The sequence below is a fragment of the Neovison vison genome, chromosome 12 (genome assembly GCF_020171115.1).
Source record: "Neovison vison isolate M4711 chromosome 12, ASM_NN_V1, whole genome shotgun sequence".
NCBI lineage: Eukaryota > Metazoa > Chordata > Mammalia > Carnivora > Mustelidae > Neogale > Neogale vison.
In genome coordinates, this window is record NC_058102.1 from 50,749,736 (window position 1) to 50,777,358 (window position 27,623).

Below are 27,623 nucleotides of genomic sequence, written 5' to 3' on the forward strand. Positions count from 1 at the left end.
TTGTTGAAAATCACTTGACCATATATGCACAGGTTTACTTTTGGTCTTCTGTTCCATTGTTCTGTATGTCTGTCTTGCTAGTATTTGTTGATGAGTTTCAAGTCAGTATTCACCAAAGATATTGGTTTGTAGTTTTTTCTTCTAGTGTCTTTGGCTTTGATATTGGGGTAAAGCTGGTTTATAGAATGAATTTGGGAGTACTCTTTCCTCTTCAGCTTTTTGGGATAGTTTGTGGAAGATTGGTTTTCAGACTCAGCTTTTTACTATAAGTTTGCTTAAACCAGTAAGACTCCATTCAGACTCCATTCATCTGTGAAGTGCACAGTGATGATGTGACGATGTAATACATTAGAGTAATTAAGAATTGTTATTGCAAGAACACCCAGGGGATTAGAACTCCTGGCTATGGCATAGATTCCAGAGGGAACATGAGGGTCTCTGCTGATCCCAAACGTGATAAAGAAAGAGAATCAGTTACTTCAGGGAAGGACAGGGATAGAGAACTGCAGCTAGTGCGGAGAATTACATTTCTGTGGAGGTGGTATCAGATGTGTGAATAGCAGGCAGTTATTAGAGAAATCTTAGTGAGTTCGGATTCTGCCATTTAGGAAAATTTTGAATCATTAATATTCATTTCATAGATACACTACATTTTTTTAAAAGTACATTTTATTGAAGGTAAAGTAAGTGAGGAAATAAAAGTTTTGGAAGTCTCAGTTGCTGTCCTTAAGGCATTAGTTGGGTTGGCCAGTGGTCAAACTAATCTGTGATAGCAACTTAATGAAATTCTAAAGTGCCAGGTCTGGAGGGAATTTAAGGAAGGAAGTGAGAGTGTGTAAACCAGAATAATCTAGGCAAGCTTCAAGGAGGAAGTAGAATCCCAGTGGAGGGCTGGTTTGGATATATAAATGCTGAAAAAATTTTGTAATAACAATATTGTTATTTTCTCTGGAATTACAGTCCCTAACATAATATACACATATGTTTTACAGAAAACTAAGTTTCCAAACACTTGTCTAAAATAGCATAGTTCTTGAGAGTGAGGCAGGGGAACTAGAAACCAGGTTTCATAATCCCTAGGTGAATGCTCTTTCCATATGTCTGCGTATGCAGATTGTTTTTAAAGAAATAATTAGCCTTATACTTGATTTACCTCTGTAGGTTTTATGTCACTATAACAATGCTAATCAAATACCAGAAACTCAATAATTCATGAATATTTAAATAATGCAGGAGCATTTTACTTAGGAGCTCTGATAATTGAGCTGGTAATTAAGCTGACTACGTCTGTTTTAAAAAACTGGTTCTCATCTGTCTCTGGTTCTTTACTAAATAAATGGTAAAACAAAGTGAACCCTCCCCCTGACTTTTAAAGCAAATTAAGTTTTATTTTTTTAAAGCAGGATAAGTTAGGTAACCTAATGCCTTAAGGAGAACAGCTGTGACTTCAAAACTTTTACTTCCTCACTGCCTTTAGATGCGTAAAAAGAGGTTCCTTTAAAAATGTAATGCGTATGTTTTCTGGGAAATACTTTCGGAACATCATATCTAAAATGTCATTACTCATTGGTGGAAAGCACAAATCGTGAAGCTACAGGAAAGTTATGTGAGAATGAATTTCTGAGTAAGTCTCTGTCTTGAGCTCTTTACAGTACCAACTAACCTAGTTTATGTAACTAGTTGTAATATATATGTAACATAGTAGTCTATTAAGCTAGTCTGTTTTAGCTGTGTGTATATTTGTGAAACACTAAAACTAGATAAAATAGTATATACTCAGAAGCACAACATTATAATCTATGGGATGATATTATACGTTACTACAACTTATTTTCATTTACAATTTTTTTTTATTTAAAAAAAGCAGTACATGTAGCTTTATCAGTCTCCAAAGAGATTGTACCTGTTGACTCCTGACAAACAATATATGAGGGTACTTTTTTGCACCCTCACCAACACGGAGTATCATCAGACTCTTTTCTTATTTGGCAGTCTGTTGGATCAGGGGTTGGCAGACATTTTCTACAAATTGCCAAATGGTGAATATTTTCAGCTTTGTGGGGCCATGAGGCCTCTGTTGCAACTAGTCAGCTCTACCTTTGTAGAGCACAAGCAGCTGGAGATGATACATACACGATATATACTTGGGAGCACTATCTTGCCCAAGAAAATTCTACTTAGAAAATCCAATGGTGGGCTCCAGTTAGCCCCGGAGCCTTAGTTTACTGACTCTCCTGGTAGGTAAAAAATATTGCCTTGTTTTAATTTGCATTTCTTTAGCTCTGTAAGTAAAGATGAGCATTTTCCTTTATTTACAAAACTATTGGGCCTTGTAATGATATTAAGGATATAGCAGTGACAGACAACATTTCAGTCTTTATGAATTGTAATTTGGCAGCAGTATAAGTAAGGAATGGTCAGGGAACGCACTCTTAAAGGAGATGGCGGTTGTGATGAGAAGCAGCTAGCTACATTTATTAGTGATCTATTGCTTTATAAAAAATTACCCTCAAACTTGGTAACTTAGAACAGCACATAGTTATTGTCTCACAGTTTCTGAGGGTCAGGATTCTGGGAGAGGTTTGACTTGGTTCTGGCTCAAGGTGTCTCATGAGATTCTAGCCAAGATGGGGACTTTGGCTATAGTCAGCTGAAGGCAAGAGTGGACTGGAGGATCTTCCTGAAAATCTTCCTCATGTGGCTGTTGACAGAAGGCCCCTCAGTTCTTTGCCACATGAACTTCTTCATAGGCCCCTGTGTGTCCTTATGGCATGGAACCTAGCTTCCTCCAGAGCATGTGATCCATTAGAGAGCAACAAGGAAGCCAGAGTGTCTTTACTGAACTAAGTCATGGTACTCACGCACCATCACATCTCCTTCTTGTATTCATTTGAAGCAAGTTACTAAGTCCAGTCCACACTCCAGGGGAGGGGATTTAGGCCTCACCTTTAGAAGGTAAGTGTCAAATAATTGGTGGGCCAAATAAAATAATTGTTTTAAACTACCACAGCCTTTCCTCTGGTTACAGATTTTTCTGTTTTCCACTTGAAAGGCTAATACCCTCAGAAAGTCTTACTCGAGTATAGCCTCAATGCAAGATCCAGAATTTTTGTCATCTAAATAAATTTCAGATGTGAATGAGGCCTCTTGGGTGTAGTTTCTTTCTTTTTTTTTTTTTTTTAAAGATTTTATTTATTTATTTGACAGAGAGATCACAAGTAGGCAGAGAGGCAGGCAGAGGGGGGTGGGGTGGGGAAGCAGGCTTCCTGCCGAGCAGAGAGCCCCATGTGGGACTCAATCCCAGGACCCCTGAGATCATGACCTGAGCTGAAGGCAGGGGCTTAACCCACTGAGCCACCCAGGCGCCCTTGGGTGTAGTTTCTTAAGTATATCCTCTGAGTATATTTCCTTTTGAAGACTTTGGAACTAAAGAGACAAATTGATCTGTACCCATACCCCCAGTATGTGGTGGTTGGACAGGCATAATGTGGTGGTATTTTTTTCCAATAAAATTTCTTAGAACCTTTTTGGATTTCCTGTGGTTCTTCTTGAGGTTTATTCCGGTAGATAAAAGCTACACCGAGAAATGTCTTGGAGTCAGCTTAGAGAAGAGATGGCTTCCTCAAGCTACTCAGAAGCCCTGTGTTTGAATGGTTTTTCTGAGGTGCAAAATTAGATATTTGTGAGTCTTAACAAAGGATTTTACAATCACATCCTTTGCTCTGCTCTTGTATTTTAGTATAAGCAGCAAGAGGCCAGCAAGTACCTTCAGTATTTTGTCTGGAAATCTCCTTTAGTTTGAACCCACACTTCGTTAGGTACATTTTCTACTTTCTGTGTTCCCACAGGTGACAGTGTTGCTAATTTTTTTTTTTTTTTGCCAGTACAAAACAAGGATTTTCTTAGTTCTCTCCAGTTTCCAATAAGGTTTTCCTCACTTTACTTTAAGCTGTAACCCACAGCTTCCTCAAAGGTATCATCCTTCTATAAACAGTTTTTTCAAGATTTTTTGAGCTTTTACCTCAAAGACCTGCCATCTTCCATCCACTGCCTGATTCCAGAGCCTTCCGTATTTTAGATTTTTGGTGTGGCAGCACCCTACTTTCAGGTACCAAGGTCTAAATGAGTTTTGTGTTGCTGTGTGACAAATTACCACAAAATATAGTGGCTTGAATAAATATCTTTTTTATCAGTTTTTAAGAGCCAGACATCTTACTTATTCTAGATTAGGATTTGTCATAGGTTCTAGTCAAAATATAGGGTGGGGCTGAAGTCAACTGAACGATATACTTCCAAGAATTCTCACTCACATCACTATGCCAAGAGGGTGAAAACTGGTTCTTGAGGTGGAGAGCAAAGAACCTTCAGATTTTACAGTGGTTTGTAGCCTTCTGAAGAATCACGATACATAAACAGATGTACAGTATGTTTGTGCCATTAAAATTTTATTGGAGGACTATTAGGAAAATAATGTCCAGAAGGCTTCTTAGGTACACAGTGAAAAAGGTTGAGAAATGATGCCATAGAGTGAGTCTTCTAAGAAGACTCTTATGATATAATAGTAATAAAGTAATAAAAAATATTACTCTTTTCTTTTAACTGAGGTATAAAAAATTGCCATTTATGACTTAGTATTAGAAATAATACACATTGTCACTTCTGCCTTATTCTTTTTGTTGGAAGTGAGTCCCTTGAAGGGAGTGTCAAAAACTCCCTTTTAAACTACCATTCCATGTAAAGAAGGACACAGGCATTCCAGGCAGGGGAAACAGCAAGGGCAAAGGCCCAGACAAAGAAGGAGTTGGCATGCTTGCTGAACAGAGAGGTAGTTAGTGTGGGTAAAGCTAGTGAGGAAAGGAAGGAGTGGTTGGTGTGAGATGAGGTTGGAAAAGTTGTATATCGGGTAGGACCTTGTAGACCTCAGGGCTTTTAATTTTATTCTAAGTGTTTAAGCAGGGAGTCACATGACATTGTTCATTTTATAAAAAGATCACTCTGACCACTGTGTGAAGGATGTGGGACAGGAATGGAAGCATGGAGACCAATAAGAGGACCGCTTTAGTAGTAGGTGACAGCTCCTACAGCCAACAGGTAGCAGAGACCAACGAGGAGGACCTGTTGTACTTGATGAGTGAAGGCTCCAGTAGTTGTGGATAGTTGGAAGAAGGGAGGCAAATCAGAGATGATGCCCCCACATTTTTGGTGTGGGGAATGTTGGTGCTGGTTACTGATAAGAAGACTGGGAGAAGGATAGATCTGGGTAGAAATGAAGAGTTGCCATTCTGGCCATGTTAAGTTTGAGTAGAAGAAAAGGGGGCAATAAAAGTAGCAGAGGGAGAGATCAGAAGTCCAAAAAAATTGAAAGATAATTGCTGTTTGGTTTATATTCTTTTCCTGTCAGCTCTTTTATTTTGCTCTGTGAGCTAAGTATGAATAGCCTATGCCACGTTTTGTATTAGTTATTCAAAATGGGTGTCCCTTGTTGCTTTTCCTTTGGATCTGATTAAAGGTCCTTTTAAATTTTTATTTTATTTTTTAAAGATTTATCTATTTTAGAAAGAGAGAGAGGGCACATGCCCACGTGCACGTGGGGGAATGGGCAGAGGGAGAAGGAGAATCTCAAGTATACTCTTCACTGAGTGCAGAGCCTGACGGACTCGATCTCACAATGCTGAGATCTGACCTGAGCTGAAATCAAGAGTCAGGAGCTTAACCAACTGAGCCACTTAGGCGCTGATAAGGTTCTTTTTAAAAAGTGTCTAGAAATCTAGACACTAGAAATCTATTGGCATAAGGATTATTTTTATGAGTATGAATTTATTGGCTTAGCCCAGGTTTCTTTAATTTTTTAATTTTAAAAAAGTTTCTATTTATTTGACACAGAGAGAGAGAGCGTACAAGCAGGGGGAGTGGCAGGCAGAGGGAGCGGGAATAGCAGGCTCACCACTGAGCACAGAGCCTGATGCAGGACTCAATGCCAGGACTCCAGGACCATGACTTGAACCAAAGGCAGATGCTCAACATCTGAGCCATCCAGGCACCCTTCTTTAATTAAAAAAAAAAAAAAAAAAAAAAAAAAAAAGATTTTAAGTAATCTGTAAACCCAGTGTGGGGCTTGAAATTACAACCCCAAGATCAAGAGTCACATTCTCTTGACCTACCAGCCAGGTGCCCCAGCTTAGCACAGGTTTCTTCAAAATGTTTTTTTATTGCAAAAGTAATAAATATTTACTGGTGATATATAAAGAACACAGATTAGCAAAGAACTGAACATGCAAATCATCTCCAGTCATTGTGCTCAGAGAAAACCATTATTAATACCTTAGTGTATATTCTTCCACACTTCCATTACATATGCACTTGTGTGCACACACCCATATCCAAATAAGCATTAAATATACTATTTTGAACTATGGAACAGTTCCAGGAAATGGTAAAAATTAACATTAGCTCTTTCACTGCTTAATTGAGAAAATATATGGAATAGGTTTGAGTTATGTGAGGTATATAATATGGTATCAAAATTAAATGTATGATTTTTTTTTTGCAGTCTGGAAAATCCCTTGAGGAAATAATAATTTGGCCTTTAGTTTAGTAATTAAATTTGCAGAAAGATAGCCCAAATAACATTGTCCATGACAGTAATATGGCTTTTCTCTGCTCTTGTGAGAAAGGTGGAAATGACCTTCTACAGCATGCAGACATCAGGGCCTTTTTAAGAAAGCAAGTTATAGATCTATGGTGGAAATTAGCCCTTTTGGTCTCCTTTCTGTTTAAGTCATATACCTACATGTAGGCCAGAATACACATGATAATCAGTGTTACTGTGAGTCATTGGTTAACTTATATGCTCAGTAAAACCTGTTTAAGACATCAGGAAAAATTGACTGTGTATTTTGGAAAAGGTACCAGAGGGAAACATAATTAAGATTTAATTTGGTATCATTTTAAGGATTAAATCTTTGGTATTTAGGAAAATTCCTTTATTCTCATAGAATATTTATTACTTGATATTTAGCTGACCTGCCATCAAAGTACTTCATCCTCACTTGGGAAGCCGGGTCTAGCAGGGATACTTTTCAAAGAGAACATTTATTGTATGGGTGTTGTCATGACAAGCAAGAATCGATGTTTCATCTGGTTTGTTGGGTGTTGGCACAAGTAGGCCGAGTGGCAGGGAGAATCAGTCTTTCTGCTGAGCAAGGAGCCCGGTGTGGGGCTCCATCCCAGGACCTTGGGATCATGGCTCAAGCTGAAGGCAGCTGCTTAACTGACTGAGCCACCTGGGCATCCCCATTCAACAATGTTTTTACTGTCTCTCTAAGCACAGTAGGTGCTCTACAAAAGTTACGTGGCTCCACTATTGTTCTAGAGTAACACAGTCGAGTGGCAAAATTTACCTTTCATAGATTCAATACACATTATTTAAAAGCAAATAAAATGTACTGAGCATTGTGTGCCATCCACTTGGCTGGGTGTTTGGTGTACAAAAATGAGTGAGATGTGTTCCCTGTAATTAGGGAGGTTTTTAGTCTTTAGAGTTTAATGAGAGTTAATGGCCAGTAGCCTTATAATTATAAAATGAAGCAATTAGATGTATGTTCAGGGTCTCCTGGAAACAGAAGGAGCATTTAATTCAGACTGGGGAAATGAGAAAGGCTGAATGTGAAAGATTAGCATCTAAGGGGGTGAGGGGGAAAAGGATGTTATTATCAGTATGTGTACATAGAGGAGGTGGAAAAATGTTTTTTTTTCTAAAATTGGTGGTGAGTTGGGTGTTCACCGTATTTATATCATCTGTATGGCAGATGACTTTACTAAGTTTTTTAATCGTTAGACCTTAGAGTTGATTTATGGATGTTAGTAATAAAATATACTGAAAATAAGAATTTCTTTTGTGTAGAAGAAACTAGAGGCAGAGGTACTATATGTGAGAAATAAAAGGAGGTGAGTAAAAGTAAGTTTATATATTATTTGCCTTTTAGGGATAAGTTTTCGTTTTGAGGAAGCATTTGTACTGCTTGGAAATTTGGATTTCTTCTTAAAATTTATGTCTAATCATATGTCCTCTTTTCCTGGTTTTCAGTCTCAAGATAGATTTGTTATTTAGAAATGTTCTATTTTTAATCTTTTTGCTTTGTTGTATGCTGCTGTGTACAAACTTGTGTTTTATACTTTTTATTTTGATGAAAACTTTTTTTTTTTTTTAAGTAAGTTCTGCATAGGGGGTTTGAACAACAACCCTAAGTACAAGAGTCATAAACTCTACTGACTGAGTCAGCAAGGTGCCCCATTGCTGAAAACATTTTCATTATGGGCTATTAATTTTTTTTTAGATTTTACTTATTTATTTGATAGCACAAGCAGAAGGAACAGTAGGCAGAGGGAGTGGGAGAAGCAGGCTTTCTGCTGAGTGGGGAGCCTGATGCAGGGCTCTATCTCAGGATCTTGGGATCATGACTTGAGCTGAAGGCAGATGCTTAACCCACTGAGCACCCAGGGGTCCCAGGGCTATTAATTTTTTTTAAACTCACACTTATTTACAATTTGTGATTTCTTTGGAAGTGTTTTTCTTGTTTTGTTGTTGTTGTTGTTGTTTAGTTCAAGTTATAGACTACATTATTTGGATTAAGATTTAAAGATTATATATAAAGTTTAATGTTTCTAAGAGGAGATTTGATCTTGCTGTTCTATGATAAATGCTTAAGAAAATAATCATGTATAATTATTTTTCTTTTTCAGCCTTTCTGAGAAAAGTCTACAGCATCCTTTCTCTGCAAGTTCTCTTAACTACAGTGACAGCTGCTTTTTTTTTATACTTTGAGTCTATACGGACAGTTGTACATGAAAAGTAAGCTGATGATTCTGAAACCTTTCTAGCTGCTGCTTATGATCAAAAGGCCATATTATAAGCAAAGTTCTTTTCTTTTTTCTATTAGCTCCTGAGGTTAGAATGTAAAAAACATTCATTATTAACTCTTACACAGAAGACTAGTTTTGAGAAAATGTTCTTACAACATGATATTTATCTCTAAACTTTTTAGCTTATAGTTTTGTAGGTTTAAACCTTCATCTCCCAGGTAGTAGTAAGAATTTTTACTGTATGCAGCTATTTGAAGTTTTATTTATTTATTTGTTTTTTGCTTTTATTACACCTATGCCTAGTCCCCTGAGCCTAAGACTGCTTGAAAAATAAAGGTACTTAATAAATGTATATGTAATTTTTCTTAATGTTGGTTCATGACTAAGATAATTTCACTGAGAAATTTCACTGAGAAAAAGGAGCTTTGTATGGTTCATCCCTAATTTGTTTAGGATCTGACCTCCAAAATAATGATTACCATGGCTAAAAGTTATATAGATTTTGTATATTAAAGGAAAATAAGGAGTGAATATTTTCCTGGAAGTAGACAATTTCTATCATCCCTCCCCCTACAAAAAAAAATGAGTTTGCTCTTTGGGCTCAAGCTCTTTAATTTAGATTACAGCTATATAGTAAGTGTATATAAAATTTACTTACTGTTTAATAGTTATTCTTTATTGTTTTTCTGTTAAAAACAGTATGGTAATTGTAAATATTATTCAAATATGATAGAAGTTCGGGAAGTAAAAAGGAAAAGTCTTCCTCATTCATTGTGGGCTCTTTTCTTTGTCTTGCTCTCCTCCCCAGCTTACAGTCCTCACAGTCCCTGAATGGAGAAATCTCTTTTTTTTGACAGTTTGGTGTCATTCCTTGCAGATTTCCTTTTCTTACCTTCACAGACAAAATATTTTATTAAATTGGTTTTTTATTAAAAAATATTTTATTAAATTGCTATTTTATTAAATTTGTTAATACTATTTATATTATTTTAAAGGTTATTTATTAATTTATATTTATATTATAATATAACATATTTATTTATATTATTTATTATTTATTTATTTGACACAGAGAGAGAGATCACAAGTAGGCAGAGAGACAGGCGGGGGTCGGGGGGGTGGAGGAAGCAGGTTCCCCTCTGAGCAGAGAGCCCGATGCGGGACTTTTTCCCAGAACCCTGAGATCATGAGCTGAGCTGAAGGCAGAGTCTTAACCCACTGAGCCACTCAGGCGCCCAGACACCGCACTATTTATACTGTTTTTAAACTTAAAAATGCTCTCAATTTTGTCTTTCAGTCCTGCCTTAATTTTGGTGTTTGCCCTTGGATCTTTGAGTTTGATTTTAGTATTGACTGTAAACAGACATAAGCATCCCCTTAACCTGTACCTGCTTTTTGGATTTGTGAGTATTTTGACAATATCTTTTACTTTAGCATTTATTTCTGTGTTTTAACTTTATTTATTTAATTGAATGCAAATACATATATAATAGTAGCAGAACAAAATTAATGTTTTTAGTAAACAAATATTTTAGGAAATTACAATTTTAGAATTTTTAACATTTGTCAGTTTCAGTGTTTTTTTTTTTTTTTTTTCTGTGAATAATGGTACAGTAGAAAAAAATAGTGAAGTAGGATCTCATGACCTGGCTTTGCCACTTTCTGGTTATGTGACATTTGGCAGGGTGTTTAGCCTTTCTGTACCTAAGTCTGCTTGTATGTACAATGGACATGTTGAAGTGGATTATCTCTGTGATGCTTTGGACCCCTAATATTCTGTGATTTTCTTGGGAAGAAATTGTAACCTTAGTTTCATAGACCTTAAAGTAAAATCTTTAGGATTAATTCCTCAGTGTTATTTTTTATCTTAGTACTCTGTGCTTTTAAAGAACCTCTTTGCTCAATCGATGTGCTCTACTAATATGTTTTAAAATCATGAGTGGGGAACTTCACTTTAGGTCATGTCTATTTAGATATTTGTGAAAATGAAAACCCAAACCACTGTGTTTAAAAACCCAGTCCTGTAATATGACCAGAATAAGTTGGTAAAGCTCAAATTATATGTTTTTAAAATTACTTTTCTTGTTCTCTTATCCAGTATGACTTTGGATTCTAACCAAAAATTTACTTCAAAATATTTCAAACTAATATTAATAATATTTATAGTCAAATAAGAGTGAAAATGCTATTTACGGGATTCAGTTGCTTTAATCTTAAGAAAGTTTATGAATTTTGGTAACAACTTTATATTAATATGATGAAAGAAAAGCTTATGATTTCAGAAATTTCAATTATAGGAAAGGTTATTCATTTAAATCTTAGGTTCTTTTGTTTCCTGACTACGGTTTTGGGGTGGTGGTATGTTTTCCTAGTATTACCTTTTCTCCTGTTCATCCTCTCGTTTCTTTTGGATACTTGAGTATGGGGTAGGATTTCTTACCTAAAATCATGTCACAAATACCAAGAATGAGGTTTAATTTTATTTTTCCAGAAAAAAAAAATATTTCTGCCGTCTTTTGCTACCACTTCCCTGACACTGTCAACAACATTATGACAAAATATTGCCTCCACATCCATGTACAATTTCTTTTCTTTTTTTTTTTTAAGATTTTATTTATTTATTTAACAGAGAGAGATCACAAGTAAGCAGAGAGGCAGGCAGAGAGAGGAGGAAGCAGGCTCCCTGCAGAGCAGAGAGCCCGATGCGGGGCTTGATCCCACGACCCTGGGATCATGACCTGAGCCAAAGGCAGAGGCTTTAACCCACTGAGCCACCCAGGCGCCCCCCCATGTACAATTTCTAATGCCATTTTTGCTCTAGTTCTGGTAGGTTTCTTGATTTCAGGTGGGGAAAGTTAGAAGGAGTGCTTCTACCAAGAGTATGAGTACATAGCCACAGATGTTACTTCTGGATTTGCCTTTATGATATGGTCTATTAAGTAGTTGGTAAAATCTAACTAGAGTAAGCATTTATTAATTTTTTTTTTTTTTTGAGAGAGAGAGAATGTGTGAGAGTGGGCTGGGGGGCAGAAGGGAGGGAGAGAATCTCAGGCAGACTCCATGCTCAGCATGGAGCCTGAGGTGAGGCTTGATCTCTGGACCCTGAGCTCATGACCTGAGCTGAAATCAAGACTTGGACGCTTAACTGACTGAGCTACCCAGGCGTCCCTAGAATAAGCATTTAAAGCAAAATAAAGGTATGTAGTTAAAGAGAAGCTAGAGGATAAAAATTCAGCATCCCTAAATCTTTTATTTGGGATATGAGTTCAGCTACATATGACATGGGTGAAACAAGATGCTTCTCTTTCATGTAAAAATCTGCATGATAGTGTAGTGAAGTTGTTAGGGGTTCAGGCACCTGCTATGGTTCAAGGACTCCTGAAGCAGTGTATGACGTAAGATAGCTCACCGCCATAGCCATATGCCATCCAGTTATTTTTAAAAATGAGAAGAGAAAAGGGAGAGCAAGCCCCTGTGCTTTTTTTTTTTTTTAAAGATTTTATTTATTTATTTGACAGAGATCACAAGTAGGCAGAGAGGCAGGTAGAGAGAGAGAGGGGGAAGCAGGCTCCCTGCTGAGCAGAGAGCCTGAGTTGGGGCTCCCTCCCAGGACCCTGGGATCATGGCCTGAGCTGATGGCAGAGGATTTAGCTCACTGAGCCACCCAGGCGCCCCGGCCACTATGCTTTTAGCACTTGTACCTCTCCCCACGCACATTCTATTGGCTAGAATCAAGTCCTATGACCAGAGGTAGCTAAAAGGAAGACTGAGAAATGTAATGTTTAATCTTAATACCTATGTGTCCAGGTAAAAGTTCTGTTACTAGGGAAGAAAGAGAATGAACACTGGGAGGCAGTTTCAGGACTGCCACACTAAAGTACTACATAAATATTTTATTTTTCCTATGTTTATGTGTGAAATTGGAGTTTTGTGAACGTGCATATCATTTGCAGTTTCATTTTTACTTACACAGAGTGAGAGAAATAGAATTTCCCATACTATTTCTGTATCTTCCTGCTACAAATATAAAAAATCTAGTTAGGGTTTAAAGAGTGATAGGATCACTCTTAGAATCTAAGTCTTCTCACTCAATACACTGAGGTCTCATTTTGATTGTGGTAGGCGTATCATGTGTCCCATATAATTCACAAGGCTGCTTTGAAGCTAAAGAGAGATCATACATATGGAATCACATGGAACTCTTAGAAATTAGAACATGTACATGACATAGTGTAAATGTTATGTGCATTTATGTAATTTTAGTTTCTTTTTTTTAGACGCTATTCGAAGCTCTGACTGTGGCCTTTGTTGGTAAGTCATAATTGTACTTCCTTATGTTACAATAATGTTTCAATGTAGATAAATCTTGAGTTGAAAGGTGTTCAGGACTAAAGCTTAATATCATGGGATATTACATTTCAAATACATAGCATAAGATGAAGAATTCATAAAATATAAGCAAAATTAAATGTTTATACTTAGTTCAACTACACTTAGAGGAAGTGGAAAAGAACTAGGAAAATAATGAGAATAATATTCATGTGTGTTTATCCATTTATAAAAACAAGACAACTGTAGCTAATCTTTTCCCCCTAATTTAGAGGGATCTCAAAGGAACTGATAAAATATATTTTGAGCCATGTATCATCAATACAGAGCCCAGCCTCTCAAATTGCTGCACTGAACTGTGCTTTGTTATATATTCTCATATTTCATCAGATGACCCCATAAGAAACTTGGTAATTTCTACTGTATATTTTATGTTAAATTTGTATTTGAAAGGAAGTGTGTGTTACAGTTGATGTACCATATGTAATGTCTCAAGTAAAAAATTTCATGATTTATTAAAAATAAAGATTCAGATTGTCTCAAAATGATTAACCTGGGGTACAAAAAAGGTTAGAATGAACTGTTAACTGTCAATAATAGTAAATTGCATATATCTCAGTTTCATATATTTATCTTTTCCTTTTGTCATTACTGCTTTTAACCTTTCTGTGCCAGTTTTATTAAATCTGTATATTGTTTGGTAATTCACTTATTCCTTTTGTAAAGGAACTGTAATATAAGTAATAATAACTATTAAATAGAACTGAAATTTTCAGCATAGAAAGGAAGTGTTATTAATATTTACTTATTAATGTTACTATCTATTAATGTTATCATCAAGTCCATCTCTGTCCTCCTTGGCTCCCACCATTTGTAAAAGATAAAGGAGAGAATCTATTTCAGAGTTATTGGAATTGGGGGTAGAAATACATAGATGGGGTAATCTGAGAACATTATTTTCCTCATTAATTATAATATCCCTTCCACCTAATCCTACACTTAAATTGTTGACAAGCAAAATAATCTCTTGTTTTTTCATTTCTGCATTCACTTCCCTAATCCTGTCCAGGAATATAGTATTTAGGAATATAAATTAAACCTTCACAGATTAAAAATTATTTAAATGGTTTTGGGTTCAAAGCACTTAACTTCCTTTAAAGGGGTTAGGATGTAGCCTCTTTTTAAAATGCTAAGCAGTTCTATTACAATTAAAATAGACACAGTCAATCTAGATGTTCATTCTAAAAATTGAGAAGGGAATTTGGTATGTATTCAAGAAACCCCCAATTATGTATTCATCGTATGCATTTTTGGATGTAAAGCAATTAGTGGTTCGTTCCTGTTCTTTGCAGGGTTGGTGTATGGCAGCCTTGCCTAGTTTCTTTGATTGGATCGATGAATTGGGTATGCAGTTAACCAGATGATTGCTAAAATTGCTGCTACTGCCCAGAAATTCCCAGCCAGTCACAGGACTCAGAGTCATCCCTATTGATATTTAAGTCATAAAGAACAGTCACCACAGATGGTAATAAAATGAAGCAGGGACAGAGATAGATGAGAGTCATTCTATCATATCCCTCAAACTCCAGACATGCCCCTCAAACTCCAAACCTGCTGGCTATGTCCTCCCTCTCCAGTCATTTCTTTAGCTTCCTAAGAATGTGACTACCTTATTTTGTGTGAATGACTGTTTATTGCAGTATGAGTGTGGTTTTACTCTATCAGTATTAAAGGCTGAATAAGGAATATTTTCATAGTTAATTTTATTCACAAGTAGTACAGGAGCAAGTATAGGATTTCTGTTAAACGCCAGAAAAAAAGCCGTTTTATATAGAGTATGTTTAAATGCATTTTTAATCAGTGTTTTTTTAATTTTACAGTTACTTTCTATGATGTATATATTGTTCTGCAAGCGTTTATACTGACTACTGCTGTATTTCTTGGTTTGACTATGTATACTCTGCAATCTAAGAGAGATTTCAGCAAATTTGGAGCGGGGTAAGTTACATATTCATGGCTATATTAGATAAATATCTTTAACATTATATTATAGGTCATCTTAAGAGAATGGCTGTACCTTTAGCTTTGGATATTGTCTTTTAAAATGGAAGGTGATGAGGGGCACCTGGGTGGCTTAGTTGGTTAAGTGTAGAACTCCTGATTTTTGCTCAGGTCATGATCTCATGGGTTTTGAGATAAATGCCTGGGAGTGGGGCTCTGTGCTCAGTAGGCAGTCTACTTGGGATTCCCTCTCTCCCTCTCCCTTGGCCCTGCCCCCCCACTTGCATTTCTCTCTCTTGTGCATGTGCACACTCAAATAAGTAAATCTTTAAAAAAATAAATAAAAATAAAATGGAGGGTAATGAGAAGACATCTCTCTGAGTACTAACTAAAGCCAGGCTCTATGCTTTCAGAACATACAAGGAGATGGAAGGTGGCTTTGAGTCATTTGCTTCCGCTCTATATTGAAAAGGGAGGGAATGCCCAAAAAAATCTCCCCAGTTTTCTAGAGAGGCTAGGCTTCTATGCTCTATGAATGCTACGGAACTTGCCTACATTATGTAGGTCTTTGTTTTAACATAAATGTTACCAAGACCATCCACTTCTTTGGCAGAAACAGGGTAAATGACCCAGGTGATGGTGATATCTGCATGAACTTTAAAAACTTCTTGACCGGGGCGCCTGGGTGGCTCAGTGGGTTAAAGCCTCTGCCTTTGGCTCCAGTCATGATCCCAGGGTCCTGGGACCGAGCCCCACATCCAGCGCTCTGCTCAGCGGGGAGCCTGTTTCCTTCTCTCTCTCTCTCTGTCTGCCTCTCTGCCTACTTGTGATCTCTGTCAAATAAATAAATAAAATCTTTAAAAAAAAAAGAAAACCAAACTTCTTGACCTATATACATTAACCTGTATCCTCCTTTGAACTATTGAATATGAAGGGTGAAGCTTTTTATGTTAGGATAATGATACAGTGTTGCCCTCACCTGGTAAGAATGTATATACTCTGTTCTAAGCTCACAGTGGCTTCCTGTTGACACTTAGTCAACATTTTTTCCTGTTACAACACTAAAAATTTACAAAAGCTCTTGCAAAACATTTTTTTGTCCCCCTTCGCCCCTGGTAATCCAGATTACCAGAAATCTCTATTGCGATAAAATATAAGTGGTCAGCCAACACTAACAATTGTGCAAGATGCTTAACTAGTTGTATTAGAATGAAGTGTGATGTCGGGAGAGTCAGCAGTTTTACTTCCTGCTTTTCGTGTTTTGGAGGAGATGCACATTCATGTGGTATATATGATGGAAGATTTGCTGTTTGCTTCTTCCCATCCATTCTAGTATAGTCTCTAGAAATCCCATTCTAATAAACAATCTTGCCTATATTTCAGTCCCTTCATAATAATATTCTTTTTCCTTGGGACGCCTGGGTGGCTCAGTGGGTTAAGCCTCTGCCATCGGCTCAGGTCATGATCCCAGGGTCGTGGGATCGAGCCCCACATTGGGCTCTCTGCTCAGCAGGGAGCCTGCTTCCCTCTCTCTCTGCCTGCCTCTCTGCCTACTTGTGATCTCTGTCTGTTAAATAAATAAATAAAATAAAATCTTAATAATAATAATAATAATATTCTTTCTTCCTATTTCAGCTGAAACTTGATTCCTCCTTGAGAACACTGTTCTCTAGCTCCTAATTCTCCCCCACCCTGTATAGTTTCAGGTGGGGCGTTAGTATTGAAAACTTTGTCTCCTTGTGCTTTCATTATTTCCTTGGCATGCTGGAAATTCAATGCTTTAAGGTTTATGTTTTAACATTTGAGTATCTGGGTATACATTTCCCAATCTTCCCCATTATTGCCACTGATTCCCTTTGTTCAAGCCTCCCTCTTTTTTTTTTTTTTTAATTTTAATTTTAAGTAACCTCTGCACCCAGTATGGGGTTTGAACTCTCAACCCAAGATCAAGAGTCTCAGTCTTTTCCACTGAGCCAGCCAGGCGCCCTAGCCCATCCTCATTCTTTAAAGACTTTAGCATCAAACTACATGTGAGGCTCATCTGTCACCTTGGCTTCTCAGTGTGTCTGGAGCTCTTCTTGAGCGACTTTTCATTTCCCTGCCATGACTGCATTGTGGAGCTTGTTGCCACTAGAGATTGTTGCGCTGAAGAAATCTTAAATGCCAGTCACTGACTTTCTTACACCTTCTGCTAGCTCTCTCATTTCTTTGTGCCCACAATACCTCTCTGTTGTGCTTGTTCCTTAAGAACTGCTATTGCTGTGATCGACTTCTTCCTCAGACCCGGTGGTCCCCTGTCTTGTGCAGACATCCAGAGAGTAGGGTAAAACCTCAGATAAATAGTTACTAGTACCACCTTCCCCACACTCCTTGGTGCAGTTTATGTATGAAAAAGTAAGTCCTGGGGGCACCTGGGTGGCTCAGTGGGTTAAAGCCTCTGCCTTTGGCTCGGGTCATGGTTCCAGGGGGTCTTGGGATCGAGCCCCGCATCGGGCTCTCTGCTCAGCAGGGAGCCTGCTTCCCCCCTTTCTCTCTGCCTGCCTCTCTGCCTACTTGTGATCTCTGTCTTTCAAATAAATAAAATCTAAAAAAAATAATAACAAAATAAAAATAAAAAGTAAGTCCTGTAAGTAAGTCCAAGTAAGTCCTGAGTCCATTTTAATCCTGAAGGACCTATACTATGTGGTGGCATGATACTTCATTCTAAGTAGGTATTCCAGATGTATCCAGAGAAATTTTGTGGCTGTTCCAGCATGAGAATTGACAGCTGGAACCTCACTATGCCCTCAGTTCGCCGTGTGTGACTAAAATACTATGTATACTTAATTTCTGATTTTATTTTTGTGTTGTTAAATAATATATTTTGCTTATTATCAGTCCCATAATATTTAGTGTGAGATTCATTTTGTGATACTTGGTAAATGTATTTTGAAGAGAATCATATATTGTGCTGCTGTTGGATGAGTGATGAACGTCAATCATGTCAAGTTGGTCGATAGTATTGTTTAAGTGCCCTGCACAGTTCGTAATCCCTGCATGCTCATTGTGTCAGTTAATGTCAAAGCAATATTGAAATTTCCAACTACAATTACGGATTTAGAGTATGATTCTCTTACCATTTCTGTAAGTTTTGCTTCATGTTATTTTGAAGTTCTGTTTTTAGATGCATAAACATTTAGGATTGTTATGTCCTTTTGATGACTCCTTTGTCATTTTGAAGTAGTTGTCTCTGGTAATATTTTTGCCCTGAAACTTACTTTATTAATATAGCTACTCTAGCTTTCTTTTGATTGCATTAACATGGTATATCCTTTTCCAGCCTTTTATTTTTAGCTTCTTTGTAGCTTTATAGTTAAAATAGTTTTCTTCTAGGGAGAATATGGTTGGCTCTTGCTTTTTTTTTTTTTTCCTTATACAGTCTGGTCATCTCTGCTCTTAGAATGTTTTGACCACTGACATTTAATGTTATTATTGATCTGGTTGGATTTAAGCCTCCGATCTTGCCGTTAGGTTTCTTTCTGTATGTCCCATCTGTTCTTTGTACCTCTTTTCCTCTCTTTGGATTATTTGATTTGATTTATCTCCTTTATTAGTTATTAGCTATAGCTCTTTTAAGTAAGTATTACTCTAGGTTATACTGTAAACTGCAAACAGTATACTGCTTGCCTGCCTGCCTGTCTGCCTGCCTGCCTTCCTTCCTTTCTTCTTCTTACTCCAGATTTTTAAAGGTTTTTTATTTAAACGGTCTCTACAACATGGGGCTCGAACCTATGAGTTGCATGCTTGATGGACTGAGCCAACCAGCTGCCCCTACAGGGGCTGTGTGTGTGTGTGTGTGTGTGTATTTTTTTACATATATATATATATATTTTTATGTATTTTATACACACACACACACACACACATATATATAGGGCACCTGGGTGGCTCAGTCATTAAGCATCTGCCTTTGGCTCAGGTCATGGTCACAGGGTCCTGGGATTGAGCCCTACATTGGGCTCCCTGCTCAGTGGGAAGACTGCTTCTCCCTCTCCCACTCCCCCTGCTTCTGTTCACTCTCTCTCTGTGTCTGTCTCTCTCAAATAAATAAAGTCTTAAAAAAATACATATATAAATGTAAGATTTTATTTATCTGTCAGAGAGAGAGAGAGTAAGCATAAGTAGAGGGATGTGCAGGCAGAGGGAGAAGCAGGCTCCCTGCTGAGCAAGGAACCAGATGCAGAACTCAATCCCAAGACCTTAGGATCATAACCTGAGCCAAAGGCACATGCTTAATAGACTAAGCCACCCAGGCATCCCTATATATCTTTAGATCACCATAGTCTACCTGTAAATAATATATACCATTTCCTGTAGAGCATAGTTACATCTCCTCTCCCCTACCTTTGTGCTATTGTGGCTATGACTTTTAGTTTCACATATATTATACACCTCATAATATTATTTTTGTTCTAAACATTAAATTATCTTTTTTTTATTTTTAAAGATTTTATTTATTTATTTGATAGAGATCACAAGTAGGCAGAAAGACAGGCAGAGAGAGATGGGGGGAGCAGGTTCCCTGCTGAGCAGTGAGCCCGATGTGGGGCTTGATCCTAGGACCCCGGGATCATGACCTGAGCCAAAGGCAGAGGCTTTAACCCACTGAGACACACAGATGCCCACATTAAATTATCTTTTAAAGAGATTAAAGGATAGTTGAAGACTTTTATGTTCACCCACTACTTTGTCATTTCTGTTCTCCATTTCTTTGTGTCAATCCACATTTCCATCTTGTATTTCCTTCTGCCCGAACGATTTCCTTTTAATGTTTATTTTATTTTGAAAAGATTTTATTTATGTATTTATTTTAGAGCGGGGCGGAGCACACATGCACATAAGTGGGAGTGGGGGTGGGAGGGGCAGAGGAAGATGGAAAGAGAGAATCTTAAGCAGGCTCCATCCCAGTGAGGAGCCTGATGGGAAACTTGATCTCATAACCCTGAGGTCATCACAACATCAGCTGAAACCAAGAGTCAGACACTTATCAACTAAGCCACCCAGGTGCCCCCTTTTAATATTTCTTATAGTGCTGGGTGGTGTCTTGATCTCAGCTTTTGCATGTCCGAAAAAAATATTTATTTCAACTTTGTTTTTGAATTTGTTATTTTTGCTGAGTGTAGGATTCTAGGTCTTTTGTTGTTGTTGTTGTTGTTTATTTTTCCGTTTTCAGTATTTTAAAGATGCCATTCCGTAGTATTCTGGTTTATATATTTTCTAACAAGAAGTCTTTTTTCTTTATCTTTGTTCTTTGTGCACCATGTCTTTTATCCTCCAGCCACCTTTCATATTTTCTAAGTAATCTGATTAACATTTTTAGTAGTTTGATTATCATATTCCTCGGTGTGGTTTTTTCATGTTTCTTCTGGCCCTTGGATTTATCAGTTTAAAGTTTTCACCAAACTTGGAACATTTTTAGGAATTGTTTCTTCAAACATTTTAATGAACCCCTTCATTCTCCTCTCTATTGAGACTTCAACATATATGTTAGACTTCTTGATGTTGTCTTGTGGTTCATGGGATGCTCAGTTTATCCTCCCCCGCCCCCCGCCATCCAGTTTTCTCTCTGGGATTCATTTTGGTCAATGTCTGTTGCTGTTTTCAGTTTGATAATCTTTTCTTTTTCAGCATCTATAAGTCCAACCAGGATATTTTTCTTTTGACATATTTTTTCATTTGTGGAAATTTAATTTGTGTCTTTTAAAAATATATGTCTTCCATTTTTCTTCTCATGATGATGCTTTCCTCTACCTTCCTGAATATACAGAATATATTTTTTTAATGTCATTGTTTACTAATTCTATCATTGTGTCATTTCTGAATTTGTTTCTATTTACTAATTTTTCTCATTGTTATAGGTCATATTTCCTTGTTCTTTTGCATGCCTTACGATGTTTTATTAGATGCTGGTCATTGTAAATTTTATATTGTTGGGTAGTGAGTTTTTTTGTTTTCCTTTAAATATGTTGGTTTTACTCTTCTAGAAAGCTGTTACGTTTCTTGGAAACTGTCTGAAGCTTTTGACACTTGCTTTTACACACTTGTTAGATGGGTCCAGAACAACATTTAGGGGAGGGCTAATCTGGCCACTCTATTGAGACAGTAACTTTCTAAGAATTATTCAAAGCCCCATGTCTTAGGAAGTCTTTCCACTTTGGCTGGGGTGAACATGAACTATTTCTGGCCCTGTATGGGCTTTGAGGATGGTTCTGCCTGCTTCTCCACAGTGTTTCTTCCCGCAGGCTTTGTCACTTCTTCATATGTATGCATTAATCTGTGCTCAGCCAACGAGTTGAAGGGAATTCTCTGCATATCACCAGAGCTAGCTAGCTCTCTTTATAGCTTTCCCCTTTCTGGAACTTTGCTCCACAAATTCTAGCCCCCGTGGCCTCTCTGACCTCTGAATTCTCACCATCTCAATTCAGGGAGACTGTGGGGCTTCATATGGGTTCTCATGGTCTGGAAACACTTTGTAGCTGGGCCAGGTACAGATCTTACCTTCCTTGCTTCCCTTATCTCGGGAATTACTGTACTGTGCTGCCTGCTGTTCAGTCATATGTTTTGTGTGGTTTTTATGTAAGGAGGGAGAGTAAATTTGACCCCAGTACTTCCTTGTGGTCTGAAGCAGCAGGTATGTGTTTGGGCTTGTAAGACATATTTGATAACAAAGGTTTGATTGCTTAGGTGTCCTTTGTCATATATTTATACTTTATATTATAATAACTATATATTATATATAGTATATATGAGTGGTAACTCATTATACCAGTGGCAAATTTATTATTTGTGTATATTAATTTCTATAATACATTAAAATAAAATAGGGAGTACATCGGGTACTTTAACAGATATGCATGTTCACAGACTAATTTGCTGTTGTTATTTGGTTTAAAAATGCAGTTATCTTTCATTTGTTCATGTATATATTTTCTAGAAGTCTTCCAGGTCCTTGTCTTAAAATGTTTCTAGTGATATTTCTGCTTATATCAATATTTTCTTTGTATTCCAGTCAAAAACTTTAAAAATGGTACTTTCAATTAGTTTTGTTCACCATAAAAACAAATGTTGAGCGGATGGCTGTTTTTTCAGTTTCTGAGTATTTGTAGTATTCATTGTATGTTTATGAACTCTTATATTTTACTTATTCTTTGGCAAATACCAAGATGGTTTTATTTTTTCAGTAAATGTTACATCCATTTACATAGCTTGTAAAGGAACAATATTCTAAATTGCTAATATTTTGTTTTTATAGACTGTTTGCTGTTTTATGGATTTTGTGCTTGTCAGGAATCTTGAAGGTAATTTTTTTTAAATTGGTAACTTGAACTATAATTCTGGCCATGTCACTATAAATAATTTCAAAAACTGTAAGAGGTACTCTTATGCTAGGACACTTAGTTATGATTATCTGGAACATTTTTATATAGAATGTGAAATTCTATATAAAGATTTATGATTTAAAGAATTGTGAAATTCTATATAAATTGTGAAAAATAATCTTAAAAACATCAAAATCTTATGTTAATATTATTGATTGAGAGAAAGATAAACGTGTGACTTAAACTACAAAGAAAGAGGCCCTCACTTGTAATTACTATTGTATGTGGCACATACAATTCTGAAAAAGAAATATATTTTTAAATAATTTATATTTGGAATGCTGCTGTTCAAAGTTGTGGGTAATGGCATAGAAAGGATGTAATGAATTCATCCATTCATCTTTACATCCAACAGAAATGAGGATGAACCTGCCTTGGCTTTTTCTACTTTTTAACATTTGCATTTCAAACTGTAAAGCATTATTAAATATGTATATAGCTATATGTAACTCAAGAGCAAGTAACTTAAGTATTCTTAATAGGGTTCTTAAATATAAACTTATTAATCTCTTGCCTGTAGTTATTTTTCTATAGTCAAACAATGGAGTTGGTCTTGGCTGCCATGGGAGCCCTTCTTTTCTGTGGATTCATCATCTATGACACACACTCATTGATGCATAGGCTGTCACCTGAAGAGTATGTATTAGCTGCCATCAGCCTCTACTTGGATGTCATCAACCTCTTCATGCATGTGTTGCGGTTTTTGGAAGCAATTAATAAAAAATGATTGAAAGCAGTATTTGGAAACTGATTCATTAATAAAGGTTGAGATAAAATTAACTATTAAATACTTCTGTGACTTTCTTCGTATGCTATGTACTTCTGAGCTATTATATAGTATAATAGTAGTATCTGTATTACTGTTGTAAAAAAGGGATTATAATAATTCTGATTATGTGTAATATATTAAATATGTGATACAATTACTAGATTATATACTAATAATATAAATCTTACTATTCTTTATGGTGTCTCATTTCTAAATCCTTGATTTGAATTCTCAGGAGATAATCAAAATTCTGTTTTTCAGTTTTTTCAATCCGAAATTTGCCATATATAGATTGTTTATCTGCAATTGAAAAATAATTTCCTGGGTAGATTAGAATGTCAGTTTATCTGTGTCTAGTGATTTTATCTAAATTTTTCCTTAATTAATGTTAGATTTGATTTTGATTTAAAAGTACTGGTGTTCTTACCATTAGAAAGTATATGGGGTGCCTGGGTGGCTCAGTGGGTTAAGTCTCTGCCTTCGGCTCAGGTCCTGGTCTCAAGGTCCTGGGATCGAGCCCTGCATCGGGCTCTCTGCTCAGCAGGGAGCCTGCTTCCCCCCCTCTCTGTCTGCCTGCCTCTTTGCCTTGTTGTGATCTCTCTTTCTGTCAAATAAATAAATAAAATCCTTAAAAAAAATTATAAATTTCTTTCTACTAGAAGATTTTGATCTTATTTATTAGGAAAACGTATAAAAGATAAATTCCATTGACTTATTCAGCATTATATTAAAATGTGATTGACACTTCATTATAAAATGATGTATTAAAAGTGTGACATCTTCTTGAAAGTCAGATATTTTGATATAAAATTGACTTTGTTTTTTTAAACTACAGGTTCTGTATAGAAATTATAGCAGTGTACCAGTGGTCAAGCAAACTTTCACAAATTCCTTCACTGTATTAATTTGCTAGGCTGCCGTTAACAAAGTACTACATACTGGGTGGCTTCAACAGAAATTTATTTCCTCCCAGTTCTGGAAGCTAGAAGTCCGAGATCATGGTTTGGTTTCTTCTGAGATCTCTCTCTTGGCTGGTAGACGGTCATCTTCTCCATGTGTTTTTATATGGTTTTCTCTCTGTACTTGTCTGTGTCCAAATTTCCTCTTCTTAAAAGGACACAAGTCATTTTAGATTAGGCTCTACCCTAATGACATCATTTTACCTTAATTACTTATTTAAATACCCTGTCTCCAAAAATGGATACATTCTGAGATACTGGAGGTTAGGACTTTTTAACAGTCTGAATGTTTGTTGTCTCTTCCCCTGCCCCCTTGCCAGTTCACATGTTGAAACTTAATGACAGTATAGAATTATGAGGAGGTAGGTCATCAGGGTCATGCCTAGGTCCTGAGGATGGAGCTTTCATGAATGGGATTTGTGCTCTTACAGAAGTGACCCCACAGAGATCCCTCATCCTTCATGTCACATGAGGTAACAGTAAAAAGACACAGTCTTCAAACCAGGGAAAGGGCCTTTAGTCACTGAATCTGCCAGCACCTTGATCTTGGACTTCCTAGCCTCCAGAACTGTGAGAAATAAATTTCTGCTGTTTATAACTAGCTCTAGTATTTTGTTGTGGCAGCCCAAATGACTTAAGACAGACTTCATCATCTGAATTTTGGGGAGCACAACTCGGTCCATAACACCCACTAAGCATCATTCTCCAGCTATTAAGTTGAAGTAAATTAATAATAGAGATTTAGCCTTTGGTGAATTTTAGATGCAAATTTGACTCCATCATTATCAATTAATTGTTGAATCCTCAGTTGCATGGCGTTGTACTCAAGTTTAACATAGCATAGTGGGTGAGAGCATTTAAATTGGAATCCTTACTGTGCAACCAACTGGTGATGTGACTTTTGGCAAGTTACTTATCCTTTCTTAGGTCTTTTGCCTCATCTTTATAATAAGAATCATAATACCTACCTTACTGGACTACTGTAAGGAATAATTGAGATGGATGTGTCATATAAACTAAGTGCTTAGTTAATGTCAGCTACTGTTAATTCTTATAGGCAGTCCAAAAGCAGAATGCATTGAATTGTGACTAAAGATAGTAAATAAGCAAATGCATATTTGACATTTAAAAAATGTAAAACAATGCCATTCTTTTTCATTAATTTTTTTTTTTTGGTTTGGAAAATAGGTTTTTTTTAAAAAACAAAAATAATATAGACATGTAATTCAGTTATCTTTTTTAAAGGAGTTAAATTTTAAAAATTGTTTCAATTTCTGATATGACAAATGATGAATTTCTAAGACTGTAAAGAGATCACAAGACCAAGAAGTTTGAAAACCACTGATGAAGACTATTATATTCGGTCAGTGAACCATAATTATTTGTACTTTCTCCTGTTGAAGAATTTTATGGGGTTCCTTCTTTTTTACTGGCAAAATCAGTGCTGCTGTTTTGTCCCTATGTGTCACAGTGTGCACAGATACTAGTTTGCCTAGACAGGGGGATATACCTAAGAGCGGAATTGCTGGATAAAGGGTACATACAACTTCAATTCCTAATAAAAAGTAAAGGTGAAAATATGCAGACTCCAGAAATATATTAAAAAGTGGAATTAGCAGGACTCGGACAGAGTGATCAACTCCACACGCAAGGTACAAAGAAGTAGGAGGAAAACAGAGAAAGAGCAGTGCTGAGAACTGTTTGTACGGAATGTAATTTTGCGAAAGGCTCAGTGGACTCTGCTTGCCTGCCTACATTTTTTCCTGCAGGCCTCCCCACACCACGCTTTGATCCACTTGATGCACTTTGGGAGATTTGTAGTGTCAGCAGCCAGCTGTGGGCATTTTTGGAACAGTTGGGAATTTTGCTTATTCATCTTTTTTTTTTTTGGTATTATAATTTTATTTATTTTCATTGAAACATATTTACAATATGCCTTTTACATTAATTTTTTAAGGGAAAGGACAAAACCTAGGATTTAGAGCAATCAAGATCAATGAGAGCCTGCTTACGTGTATTTTCAGCAGTATCATGAAGCTAGAGGGATAACTGCTTAAAAGGGCTGTGTATGGAATGACTTCAATAGTTTCAAATGTTACACGTAGTGAAAATAAGGATATTTTAGTCCGTTAAAATTTACTGGCTGTTTTTGAAGAGCAGTTTCCATGTCATGGTAGAAGATTCCAGATTGCAATGAATAAACAACTGGATCCAAAATAAAGGAGAAAATGTGTACATAATATATTCAATAAAATGGATTATGAAGAAAATGGGGGCATATAGGTAATTAGTAAAAAGTGGAATACAGGGAGTACTCTAGAGTTTTTGTTTTCAAATTTTTTTGTTCTGTTTGGTTTTTTGTTGTTGTTGTTTTGTTCTGTTTGGTTTTATTATATAAAGGAATGTGTTTGGAGAAGAAATCAGTGGAGACAGTTGAAGAAATTGATAGATGCAGAAGGAGCAGTGATGAAATATCCAAAAGAGAAGGAATGGGGTGACATGTAGACCAAAGAGTCCTAAACTTCAGCCTGGATCCCTAGGTTGTCTTACTAAAATGTATTCAGTAAGTCTGGAGTACAACCTGACATTCTGCATTTCTAACAAGTTCCCAAGTGGTGCTGATACCACTATTCTGTAGACCTCAGATTAGCAAGAATCTAGACTACTGGTTCTCAAACTTGTTGGACACTGGAATCCCCTGTAGAACTTTAAAAAAATCCCTAAGCTTCACCCACAGATACTTGATTTCATTACTTTGGGTGAGGTCTGACAGTTGGATTTTTTTTAATGGCTCAGGTGACTACAAAGTGAAGCAAAGTCTGAGAACTACTGATCTAGGCCACAAATAATGAGACAGGAAAACACTACTTTCTCTGTGAGAAGAAAAAGGTAAGACCAGTCCAGATACAGGTACCAGTGAGTACAGGAGGGAAGAGCAGGTTGATGACAGAGTGTGTTTTTTATCAAAGTAATAAACATATACAATTAGAAAAAAAGTGCTATGCCCTCTATAATAAGAAATAGCTGTGCAGGCCCTGACATACCACCCACCCCCAATTCTCTTTTCCCAGAGAGGTATGTTCATCTTTGTAGAGCTTTGCCTTGAAGTCCCCACCACCTATATGTCCACAACCTAGACATCATGGGGTCACCAGCTGAATCCCAGAAAGCCTTTGTAGTCCTCACTGAGTGATTATTCAGATTGGGCGTTCCATGGGCCCTACCGACTGGTGCTTGTTGTGTAGCAACCAGTGTGCTTCCAGTCAGGCTCCCCACTGTGCGTGG

General features: G+C 36.8%; 1 protein-coding gene across 1 annotated transcript in view; it reads left to right on the forward strand.

Annotated features, from left to right (window-relative positions):
• The window catches only part of TMBIM4 (transmembrane BAX inhibitor motif containing 4), a 28,274-nt gene extending 4,884 nt beyond the window's left edge, over positions 1-23,390 (forward strand). The window contains exons 2-7 of the mRNA XM_044229090.1: positions 8,743-8,851; positions 10,160-10,265; positions 13,140-13,173; positions 15,072-15,189; positions 22,484-22,529; positions 23,131-23,390. Coding sequence (XP_044085025.1) covers positions 8,743-8,851; positions 10,160-10,265; positions 13,140-13,173; positions 15,072-15,189; positions 22,484-22,529; positions 23,131-23,337 — 620 coding nt within the window. The 3' untranslated portion in view covers positions 23,338-23,390. The remainder of the gene's footprint in view (positions 1-8,742; positions 8,852-10,159; positions 10,266-13,139; positions 13,174-15,071; positions 15,190-22,483; positions 22,530-23,130) is intronic.
• The last annotated feature ends 4,233 nt before the right edge of the window (positions 23,391-27,623 follow it).